This window comes from Phascolarctos cinereus, unplaced genomic scaffold, assembly GCF_003287225.1.
Source record: "Phascolarctos cinereus isolate Bilbo 61053 unplaced genomic scaffold, phaCin_HiC Scaffold_4;HRSCAF=312, whole genome shotgun sequence".
In the NCBI taxonomy this organism is placed as follows: Eukaryota; Metazoa; Chordata; class Mammalia; order Diprotodontia; family Phascolarctidae; genus Phascolarctos; species Phascolarctos cinereus.
The window spans coordinates 82,457,426-82,469,651 of NW_027555847.1; the positions used below are offsets into that span (position 1 = coordinate 82,457,426).

Sequence of the window (12,226 nt, forward strand, 5' to 3'; positions counted from 1 at the left end):
GTGGGGAGACACAGGTCGTTTCCCATATTTATGTATGAGGAAATCGAGGCAAAGGAGGGTGAGCAACTTGGCCAATGTCGTACTAGAAGTTAGTGGCCAAGGTGAAATGAGGCGGGAACAGTCAGGAGTAGGGAGATGCCTACACTCGCCATCATGTCCTCGCAAACAGCAAGAAGCTTTCACCTGGCCCAGGTATCTTGGGAGAGAATGGCAGGGGCGAGGTGTCGAGGGGAGATGTCTTAAAGATTTTACAATTCATTCTGTCCAGTTTGCCACTGAGCTGCATCAGGGGAAGTTATTTGCCCACAGCGACACAGTGGCTTCTGGGGATGAGAACTGTGGTCTCCCCAATATGAGCTCTCTAATCTTGGCTGGGTACTTAGCTACTACCCTCTGTGAAGCCTGGCAAGCATGCTTTGGAAAGGGAAAAATTCGAGTTTCTTGTTCCATCTTTTAAAAGGCTCAACAGTTGGCTTAGTTTTGGGCCCTTGTGTGGAACACTTCTGGATTGGGGGGGGGACACACTCTCTGCAGCTAGCCAGGGGTCCCTCGGGGTCCAGGCCCTGGGAAAGAGTCCTTGTCCGATGGTTCCAGCATTGTAGGACTCTGGGACGCTTTCTCTGAGGCATGGCCCCTGTGAAAGAAGCCTCTCTCCACTGGAGCCTCCCCCTGGGGAGTAAGAGCAGACTTAGCTGCCTGCCTCTGCAGTAGACTTCCTTCCTCACTCTCCACCTGCTTTTCAGGCTTTCGCCAAAGTTCACCGATCTTGAAGAGCCAAGGATTTTTGGCACCACGAGGGCCTCCAGGTTTTCCAGATGGTGTAGGTCTTCCAGGGTTTTCAGGAAGGTTCTTTCTTAAAGGAGTACCCACATTTGATAGTAAGTCGACTAACTCAGCCTTGGGACCTTTACTACATCATTACTAACATGATCCTAGGGTCATCACTTTCATCATTAAGGGGACAGGTGTGGGAAACACTGGTTCTTAAGCCATCCCAGAAGGCTCTGAGGACATAAAGCTCCATGTACACTCTGTCCTAGAGAGTTGAGTGGATATGGGCGAGGCACGCTCAACATTCCTCGCTGCCTGCCCTTTGCCTTGAGTATTGCCGAACCTGGACACCTCTTCTCTGTCCTGACCCTTCTTCTCCCTAGCCCCCTGAAGATGCAGGCCAAGACAGAAAGAGATGCATCTTCCACATTCTTTTCTCACTGATCCTCTTCCCTTCCCTCGGGCTCCATGATGTCCCACTGATTCTCAGCTTTACCTTGCTTTGTTCTCTGATTTATCTGGTTTTGAAGTCTAGATTTTCAGCCATCGGTTTAGCTGAGAGCAGGACCAGACTCTCAGAAAACACAAGCTGGAAGGTCCCTTTGGGGTCATCTAGTCCAGCCCCATCATTGTACAACAGCTAGGTGGCGCCATAGTGCACACTGTGCTGGGTGTAGAGTGAGGAAGACCCGAGTTCAAGTCCAACTTTGGACGCTTACTAGCTGTGTGACCCTGGGCCGTTCATGTAAGTCCTCTGAGACCCGAGCTCTTCATCTGTAAAATGGATATGCCAATAACAATACCTATCTTACAGGGTCATTGGGAAAATTAAATGAGATACCATATGAAGTGTTTTGCATACCTTAAAGTGCTAGGCAGGGGTATGCTGGAACAATTTTCAGTATGAGCATTCATACCCTGGAAATTTGTAAATGCTACAAATCTTGATTTATTTGTTTTGTTGATTTTCTAGGCTTAAGAATGCGATGGAGAAACTGTTAATACAAATTAAATGTACAAGTGTGTCATGAGTTCATTTTTTTTCTTCCGGAGAGCTGGTTGTTAAACATTTGCCAGTATACTTCTGGCACTATAACGTTAGCTATAGAGAAGGAAACTGGTGTCCAGAGAAGGGAAGGAGCATTTACATAGCACCTGCTACGCGCCAAAGACTGTGCTAGGTGCTTTACAAATATTATCTTATTTAATCCTCACAACAAGTCTGAGAGGGGAGCAGCTAGGTGGTGTGGTGGATAGAGCTCCAGTCTTGGAGTCAGGAGGACCTGAGTTCAAATCCAGCCTCCGACATTTGACCCTTACTAGCTGTGTGACCCTGGGTAAGTCATTTAACCCTGATCACCTCATGAAAAAGCAAAAAAGAAAAGTCTGAGAGGAAGATGCTTGTTATTATCCCTATTTTACAGTTGAGGGAACTGAAGCAAAGGGAGATAAAGTGACTTGCCTAGGGTCACACAGTCAAGTATCTGAGCTTGGATCTTCTTGATACTAGGCCCAGCATTCTGAGCTGCGTCAGGGGCGGTTACCTGCCCACGGCGACACAGTGGCTTCTGGGGATGAGAACTGTGGTCTCCCCAATATGAGCTCTCTAATCTTGGTACTTAGCTACTACCCTCTGTGAAGCCTGGCAACCATGCTTTGGAAAGGGAAAAATTCAAGTTTCTTGTTCCATCTTTTCAAAGGCTGCAACGGTCGGCTTAGGTTTGGGCCTTTGTGTGGAACACTTCTGTTCTTTAGGCAGGTCAGGGAAGCATTTGCTGGGTTCCTTAAGCCCAGCCTCCTCTGTCCTCTGCCTTAGCGCCCTCAGGACTCTACCTGACCTCCTGTCTCTCTCTCTCTCTTGTTCGTAGTGCAAACCGACTATGAAGACCATGCACCCGGAGGATTAGGTAAAGCTGCCTCATGAAAGAGCAGAGCGAATACAAAGGGTCGGGTGGCGGAGATTGGGTGTCCAGTCTACGCCTTCTGTGCCTGGTCTGCCAATACAAGGGATGAAAACATGGCCATGCTGTCCGGAGCCAAGTCAAAAAGGGCTCGTTTGGAGGGTGTCCAAGCCAGGAGGCCAAAGCCAGGGGGAGTGTAGAGGTTTTTTGAAAGGAATTAAGATGAGCTGCCCTCTCACCCTACACATAACTTCCTCCTCTACCCTTCCCCACACTTCTAAGATGAGTAGATCTAAGCCTGGTGGGTCCTTTTCGGATTTTTTTTTTTTTGGCTAGGCAATGGGGTTAAGCGACTTGCCCGGGGTCACACAGCTAGTAAGTGTTATATGTCTGGGACCAGATTTAAACTCGGGTCCTCCTGAATCTAGGGCCGGTGCTCTATCCACTGCACCACCTAGCTGCCCACGGTCACTTGTGCCCAAAAATGGACCACTACATTATATTTCCTCATACCCTATGCATCAGGATGAAGGGCCAGAACACAGAAAGTCCTAACTCCATGGACCTCTGCATGGTCCTTCCTTTTTCTTGTCTTTAAAATTAATTATTTGGCATTTAAATTTTCATGTCAACTCCCTTTATATCTCTCTCCCTTCTGTTCAGAAAATGATCCCTTACAATAAACAATGTAAAAAGAAGGGGGGAAAGCCATTCAATTAAGCCAACTAACCCATCATTCAAGCCTCATAGTTTAAGGCATGCTCTGTATCCCTACCCCCTTCCTACCCCTCTTCAAAGAAAGATGTCTTTCTATAGTACATTTTCCCAAGGGATTTGACAGGGGGAAGGGGTAAAAGAGGGAGAGGAAAGTGGAGGGGAGACTCATAACAGACCTGAGGACCAGAGAGAAAGCAGATATTCCTCTACTACTGTCCTAGGCAAGAGGCCCGTCCCTGACTAGGACCAGTTCCAGGGTCTCACAGAAACAACACTCGTCTTAGAAACTGGAGATCTGGGTTCAAATGCCAGCTCCAATACATATTCCCTCTACTTGGGCAGCTCATTTAATCTGTCTGAACCTCACTTGATTCTTTAAAGTGGGCATGGTGATACTTGCTCAAAGAGCTGTGATGGGAAAAGAGATTTGTAAATGAAAATCTTATTGTTACTTTCTATTTCTTCCTTAGATCCCTTTCCACCTTCCCATGGTCCAACTAAGTTTAGTCGTCAGATGGAATCACATGAAGTTCCAGTTCCTTCCCCAACTCTGTCAGTGGATAAGGCCCCTCATTTTATCTTGCTGAGAAACAATCACTCTGAGGAGACGATGTGTGTGAACATCAAGGGATCACCCCAGACCCCCCAGAATCTCTTCTCTGATCCTGTCCAAGGTGAGTGAACAAGAGCTGAATGCGTGCACACACACACGCACACACACGCACACACGCACACACTCAGAAGTTTATGTTTCCCCTCAATCTTCTACTCTCAATAGTGCAGATTCTCCCATTTCATTATGATATTTTGTTCTGTGTTGGAGAGTTCTTTCTTCTGATTGGGAATTCCCTGAGGGCAAAGCTAAGATCTCCTCTCTTGTACCTTCCTCATCTTGGCTAAGAGAAATATCAATGCTTTATGGGCTTGGGCTCTCCTGGGGTAGACAAAACTCACATAGAAAAAGATGGGCCCTTTATGAAGCTATATAACAGAGGAAATGCAGGGGAGAAGATCAGTCAGGGCTGGGAGGGCCCATCCCCAGCAGGCCTCCCCAAGAGGACACTAGCTTCCATGGGGAGATGGTTCATCAGCATGGGCTTCCTAGAGGAGGAGACATGTTGCTGCCCTGAGGACTGTTCTCAACCCTCCTGATCTCACGGGTTTCCAGGCATTGAGGTGACTGGCAAGTATGAGGGGAGCACAGATCAGTTTGTGTGGCTCCAGGTGAGCTACAGGAATCCTGAGGTGAAGGTGCGTGTGACGAAGGACAGCATCGTGGTGACTCGTGGCAGCGGCGGGAAAAGCTCCTCTTACCAATGGCAGGGGACGCTGTACTTGGTGATGCCTGGGTAAGCCTGGGGGCATTGGGGGATTCAGGAGCAGGTAGAACCTCGAACCCAGGACTGGTCAGGTCCTTGAACCAGCAGAAATGGGCAGGATCCACTGGTGCCAGAGCTTGAGGCCCCTGGGGAGCCTGTGGACAAGAGCCAATCCCTACTTTTGGCGGTGGGACAGAGTGCCTTCCCTTGCACCTGGGGAAGCAGAAATTCCCTTTTCTGACTATTGTGCCCCAGACTTTGAGCTGGCTCCCTGGGTCTCCCATCTACCCTCCTTAGGGCTTGGTTTCTCAACAGATTGAAGTTGACCTTGGAAAATGGCCTTTTGCTGCTCAGTGCCTCAGACAAAGTCACCATTGGCCTAGTGTCCTTGGGCAATCCCACTCCTGGACTGCGGCTCTTCCTAAATGATCCAGGTCACTTCTCCAGCCAAGCCAGTGGAGTCCTTGGTATGGCCTGGACACTGTCACCAGCAATCTCTGACTTCCTGATCAAGTACTTTCTTCTTTCACCTTCCTCCCCTCCCCACCCCACCCCACCCCCCTTTCCCCGCCGCTATCCTTCGTTCTGACTGCTTCCTTTTTCTGATCACCTCCTTTCTGAATGTTCCCCTCTGAGATCATCTATCCTCTCCCTGGTCACTCTCTTCATCTCAGAGCATTCCCTTACCGTCACGTGCTCCTCTGACCATCCCTAATGCTGTATTAATCCCACCATCTCCCCTCCTCCCGTATTCCCTTTGTCATCCTTGCCTTCCTATCATTCTCCAACTCAGCTCATATCCCAGCTCTCTGACCACCCTCTCCTTCCCATTTGTGACTCTCTGACAATTCACCCACACCTCTGAACATCTATCAACACTCCCCTTTCAGCAACTCTTTCCCCAGTACGTGCTCCAAAGCTACCTCTTTCTGGGAGTTGAAATCGGAATTTTTACTTCTCTCTGTCTCTCTCTGCCTCGCCTCTCTTTCTCCTTCTCTAGATTTCTCTTGCTGTCTTTCTCTCTGTTTCTTTTTCTGTCTCTCTGATTTGATGTTTCTTCTTCTTGGTTTCTTTTCATTTCTGTGTGTGTATGTCTTTCTCTTTGTGTGTCCCTCTTCCTCTAACATATCCCCCTGACCTCTTACTTCTCAGGTCAGTTTTACCAGGACTTGCAGTGGGATCCTGAGGGGCTGAGCACGGCTGAAGACACACTGGAGCTAAGCGTGAAGGGAAAGACATTTACAGTGACCAGGTAAGTATTGGCCAGCCTACTGTGAGCCCAGGTTAGACTTCGAGTGAGGGTGCCTGGGTTCTGTTCCATCAATCCTTTTTGGCTACTCAAGGCAGTGGTGACACCTTTGTTCAGGTGGTCTATGATGGTCTGAGACAACTATGGGACACTCTGCCATCTCCAGATAATTCAAAACCCAGAGATCTTCCAAACACCCACAAAAATGCAAAACAAAAAGATCTTTGAAATCCTTGCATCATAAAAAACAAACAGTAGAGATAATAGGAATTTAAAATAAGGGAGCAAGAACTAGGAGAAACAAGGTACAGATCATTTAAAAAGATGCATGATCTGAAAATCACAGATAACTGAAGAAAAAAAGAAATAGTTAATGTAACACCAGAGATATTAGACAATTAACAAAATCCTCAATAATTAATTAAGGATTTTCTGACAAGACAATTTTCTGACATTAGACAATTAACAAAATCCTCAATAATTAATTAAGGATTTTTTTGACAAGCTGTGTTTGTGTATTTTACAGAAAGTCCATGGTGGATTTCCAAGAAAGCAAAAGTACCATCGTGCCGCCAAAGTTATCGTGCTTGTATCTAGAGCAACCTTTATGAAGGGGAAGAGAATCAGGGCCAGCTATAACTTTCTGGTCCCCATGCCTGGCCCAATCAGTGCTCTTTGCTAATTGCCCATCTGGGACCAAGTTGGGGGGGGGGGATACTATAAAGAAAAGTCTTTGTCAGCACTTCTGTGTGTGATACCTCTCATTTCCTGTGGGACTGTGGTGAGAAATGTCTTTGGTGATTGAATTCTATTATGAAGTGTGCAGTCAGTCATGGAGGAAGAAGTATATCTGTCTCATGGACTTATTTTGAACCTGTTTGGGATGCAAATCCAAAATTCACAGATGTTCCAAAAACCCATATTAATTGAACCCAAAAAGATGTTTCTTTTTTTAATCAATTAATTTATTTTTAGTTTTCATCATTCACTTCCACAAGATTTTGAGTTCTAAATTTTCTCTCCCCTCCCCCCACCCTAAGATGGCATGAATTCTGAATACCCCTTCCCCCAATCTGCCCTCCCTTCTGTCACCCCCACCTTCTCTTATCCTTTTCCCCTTCTGTTTTCCTATAGGGCAGGATAGATCTCTGTACCCCATTGCCTGTATATCTTATTTCCCAGTTGCATTTAAAAACAATTTTTAACATTTGTTTTTAAAACTTCGGGTTCCAAATTCTCTTCCTCCCTCCCTCCCCACCCACCCTCATTGAGAAAACAAACAACTCAATACAGGTTATACATGTGTAGTCATGCAAAACACTTCCATGATAGTCATGTTGTGAAAAACTAACTATATTTCCCTTCATCCTATCCTGCCCCCATTTATTCTATTCTCTTTTTTGACTCTGTCTCTCCTCAAAAGTGTTTGCTTCTGATTACCCCCTCTACTAATCTGCCCTCTCTTCTATCATCCCCTCCTGTCTTATCCCCTTTCCCCATATTTTCCTGAAGAGTAAGATAGATTTCCATGCCCAATTGAATGTGTGTGTTATTCCCTCCTTGAGCCAAATCTGATGAGAGTAAGATTCACTCATTCCCCTCTCACTTTCCCCCACTTCCTCTCCACTGTGAAAGCTTTATATGAGATAATTAATCCCATTCTACCTCTCCTTTTCTCCTTCTCCCAGTATAATCCTCTCTTGCCCCTTAATTTTATTTTTTAGATATCATCTCTTCATCTTTAACTCACCCCATGCCCTCACCCTGAGTTACAAATATCATCTTTCCACGTAGGAATGTAACCAGTTCAACTTTAATAAGTTCCTTATGATTTCTCTTTCCTGTTTACCTCCAAAAAGACGTTTCAATTAATTGATCAATAAATATTTATTAATCACCTACTATGTGCCATTCACTATGCTAGGTTCTGAGGATTCAAATACAAAGAATTAAATAATTTCTCTCTGCAGACCTTTGAAAAAAAGAAATGGTTAATTAACTCCCGGAGTTTATAGAGAATAAATGTAGGGGCAGCTAGGTGGTGCAGTAGATAGAGCACCAGCCCTAGAGTCCAGAGGATCTGAGTTCAAATGCAGTCTCAGACACTTGACTCTTACTAGTCGTGTGACCCCGGGCAAGTCACTTAACCTAATTGCTTAGCAAGGAAAAAAAATAAACGTAGCCCTTCCTCTGGAGCTGCCCCTACCACTCCCACTCTGTTGTCATTGTTTGTCCTTCCTTTTGGAAGACTACCAGTGACATCAGGGAGGTGATGCCGTGACTTGCAAGTGAATTGGATTTAAGTGACAGAGGGCTGTGCAAAGTCACCAGCCTCACTGCCATCTGGGTCCAATGGCAAGATATAGCTCAAGACAACCGGCGATGGCCCTGGATGTAGTGGGAGACTTTGGCCTTTTTAAGCTAAGGTCTGTCACAGGTCTCATTTTGCCTTGGGGAAAAGCCTAGTCAGTTGTTAAGGCTAGGTAAGAAATGAGGCAGAGAATGGCCTCTTTACCTAGTCAAGAAAAATCAACTGGGGAGGGGAAGACCCCACTCAAACTTTTGGTTCAGTCCCCTTAAAAGAGTAACTGCTTCCTCGGGCTCGAAAGGTCCTTGGAGTCCTTACTTCTAAAACACTCGCTGATGCTCTTACCTTGAGTTATTAGTCAGGGTTGGGGGGGATTTACCTCGAAGCGAAGGCATTTACTGGAAGGGCGTGGTAAGAGCAGTAAATTCCCCTCACAAACTTGAGGCAGACTCACAAATACACACATTATCAATGAAAATGACGGGCACAAATTTAAAATAAGGTGGTTGTGAGACAAGCGCGTGTGGAACTTGTGGCCGAGTCAGCTCTCAATTCTAGTACTGAAAGTCTCTGCTATCCTATCCCTCCCCAGATTGTTTTCACCCTGCTCCCCTCTGCAGGCGGCCTTGTCTCCCTATCCCCCAGCTACGTCCATACACCAAACATCCCACCTGGTTACAGCGTCTCTATTGGGTAGCTCACTCGTCTCCGCTTCCCGGGTCTGCTCCTCTTTGTTCGGCCACTGAGTACTAGCACAATTTTTCTTCTCCTATACCTTCCTTGGCATTGCCTTCTGACACAACTGTCTGTGTTTGTATATCTCTGGAGAAAGTGTTCTTAACCTATGATCTGTGAACTTCTCTTAAAAAATAGTTTGACAGCTATTTTCCAATATAATTGGTTTCTTTTGTGATCCTATGTATTTTATTAATTTAAAAATATTATTTTGAGAAGAACTCTACTGACTTTACCAGAATACCAAAGGGGTCTAGGACACACACACAAGAAAGTTAATAACTCCTGCCCTAGAGAGCATGTCCCATTTTGTAAAGGTCTCCAGTAGCATGGCCTATCTTTTACCAGCCAATAGCCAGCTCTTCTCTGATTCTATCAAAGAGAATTTGATACTTCATAAAGATATAATAAGACTTAGAACCACTCTTATCAATAATACTTTCTGCAATTTCATTAATTAGGCTGGAGGAGGGGGATTAATTGATCAGGGATGAATTTCCACCCCACCCTCAATAAATAAAACTTTAAGGATTTTTTTTTAAATTTTTAGGCTGTTGGGGTTAAGTGACTTGGCCAGGGTCACACAGCTATAGTAAGTGTCAAGTGCTTGGTCTGAGGCCAGATTTGAACTCAGGTCCTCCTGACTCCAGGGCTAGTGCTCTATTCACAGTGCCACCTAGCTGCCCCAACTCTAAGGATTTTCTGATGAGCTCTGTGTGTGTGTATAGAACCACAAAATACTTCAGCCTTAGAATCCTGCCACTAGATGGACTCAGGAGGAATTCTGGTCCAATCTAAGCAAAAATCCCGTTTATAATAACCCTGGGAAGTAGTTCCCTAGCATTTGTTGATTGCACGTCCTCTGCTCTCTAAAGGGGCCAAAATGACATCACCATGCTAGAGTCAAGTTTCAGTGTTTCTGACTGTGGCTGATCAGACCAACGGGAGCTCGGCATGTTCTACTACAGGTTCGGGCACAAATAGTCCATGTGAACATTTGGGGTGGATCCTCTAAATATGCACATCTTGCGTTTCTTTGGCGCTATTTCAATTCTGCTTTGCTCATAGAGCACAACACCCTGTCTGATAACTGCGTGCCCTGCTGGGCAGTGCTGTGCAAGTTGTGAAGACTTGAACTGGTAATGAACATTCTACTTCCCAAACAACATTCCATTTTTGGACAGTATTAATTAAGAAGCTTTATTAGTAAGATATTTTAATGTTAAGATATTATTAAGATTTTTTGACCATTAATTTTTTTGGTTCTCTTATTATTAAGAAGTTTTTTTTCTTCCATTTAACTTAAATCTACATCTCTGTAGAGATGTAGAGATTCCCTAAAATGATCTACCTTCTGCTCTTTTGGGACCAATTTCTGTTTTCCATGACCACCTGCAAACATAGGAAGACAACACTCATGTCTCTCTGTCCCCCAATTTGTGCTCCAAAACTAATTTCTTCTAGTTTCTTTCTCCTTAGTTCCTTTAATGATCTTCATCCTCCCACCATTCTGGTTGTCCTCCCCTGACTCACCTCTACCTTTATATCCTTCCTAAAATGTAGTGCCTCAAACCAAATATGAATAGCTCCTATTAACATAGAACTTTCTGATTTACAAAGTCCTTCCTCTGATGTGATCCCTTCAGAGAAACAGCATCCCTAGGTCTTTTCAACATCCCAGTTTTCCCACATTCTCTCCAACATTTATCATTTTTCTTTTTTGTCACATTAGCCAATCTGGTAGGTGTGAGGTGGAACCTCAGAATTGTCTTAATTTGCTTAGATCAGAGGTGGGGAAACTTTGGCCTTGAGGTTTGTACCTGTGGTACAAACAAGTTACCACATACTCGGCCGTTGACTAAGTCCAAGTTTTACCGAACAAATCCTTTTATGAAGGGGATTTGTTCTCTGAAATTTGGATTCAGTCAAAGGGACACACTTGAGGACCTAGAGGGCCATATGTGGCCTTGAGGCTGCAGGTGCCCCACCACTGGCCTAGATCTTTTCATTATAAGAGAAAGGATTTTCTACCTCATCTCAACTGAAGTTGTCATAGAGGGTCCAGAATGTATTAATGAAGTGTTTAACTGTAAAGGATGCATGCCTGATCTCTTGTGAGATGCAAATGCCTCTGATTAGGACTTTAGAAAGCTAAGCCTTGAATGAATTTCAGTAGTTTGAAAATTTCCTATTTTCCTTTGACAACTACTTGCCCCTTTAATGTCTTTTCAATAGGGAAGGGGGCACAAGCACTTATTAAGCACCTAATATGTACTAGGGGGCAGCTAGGTGGTACAGTGGATAGAGCACTAGCTCTGAGTTCAAATCTGACCTCAGATACTAACTGTGTGACTCTGGGCAAGTCACTTAACTTTGTTTGCCTCAGTTTCCTCACCTGTAAAATGACCTGGAGAAGGAAATGGCAAACCACTACAGTATCTCTGCCAAGAAAACCCCAAAATAGATTATGAAGAGTCAGACATGACTAATGAACAACAAATACTCACCAGGGACTGTACTAAGTACCTTCACAAATATTACCTCATTTGATCCTCACAACAACCCTATGAAGCAGATGTGATTACCATCCTCATTTTACAGTAGAGGGAACTGAGGCAGACACATAAAGTGACTTTACCTAGAGTCATATAGCTAGTAAGAGTCGGAGGCTGGATTCTAACTCAGGTCTTCCTGACTGCAGGCCCAATGCTTTATCCACTGTACCATCTAGAGAACTTCCTGTGAAGGAGACCCCTGAAGGGAAGAGGAAAGAATTTCCTTCCTCACCTCTCCTTACCTCCTGTGTAGCTTTCATGGGGAACCATTGGATGGGTAGGAAACATTGCATCCAAGAAGGAGTAGAGACTTGTATCTAAAGTGACAAAGATAAAGAAAAACAGTCACCCAAGAGAGAAAGCAGCATCAAGGATTGTGATTTTTTTTTTTAAGCTATTGGGGTTAAGCGACTTGCCCAGGGTCACACAGCTAGTGAGTGTTATATGTCTAAGGCTGGATTTGAACTCAGGTCCTCCTGACTCCAGGGCTGGTGCTCTATCCACTGCACTACCTCACTGCCCTGGGAGGGGTACTTTGATTCAGAAAATTGGTGAGTAGAGCCATGGGCAGTAGATTTCCAGGTGTGACAGCAGTATTGATTTGATTATAATGGCACATCTGGAAAGGGGGAACATGGATGTATAATGGCAAGGCAGCTGGTGAGAACATG

General features: G+C 44.9%; 1 protein-coding gene across 1 annotated transcript in view; it reads left to right on the forward strand.

The window, feature by feature from the left end:
* Window positions 1–7,858, forward strand: part of LOC110197543 (inter-alpha-trypsin inhibitor heavy chain H4-like) — a 31,486-nt gene extending 23,628 nt beyond the window's left edge. Inside the window, exons 15-21 of the mRNA XM_020971552.2 lie at window positions 744–878; window positions 2,640–2,678; window positions 3,860–4,063; window positions 4,558–4,738; window positions 5,024–5,175; window positions 5,861–5,960; window positions 6,484–7,858. Of these exons, the coding sequence (XP_020827211.1) occupies window positions 744–878; window positions 2,640–2,678; window positions 3,860–4,063; window positions 4,558–4,738; window positions 5,024–5,175; window positions 5,861–5,960; window positions 6,484–6,568 (896 nt within the window). The 3' untranslated portion in view covers window positions 6,569–7,858. The remainder of the gene's footprint in view (window positions 1–743; window positions 879–2,639; window positions 2,679–3,859; window positions 4,064–4,557; window positions 4,739–5,023; window positions 5,176–5,860; window positions 5,961–6,483) is intronic.
* The last annotated feature ends 4,368 nt before the right edge of the window (window positions 7,859–12,226 follow it).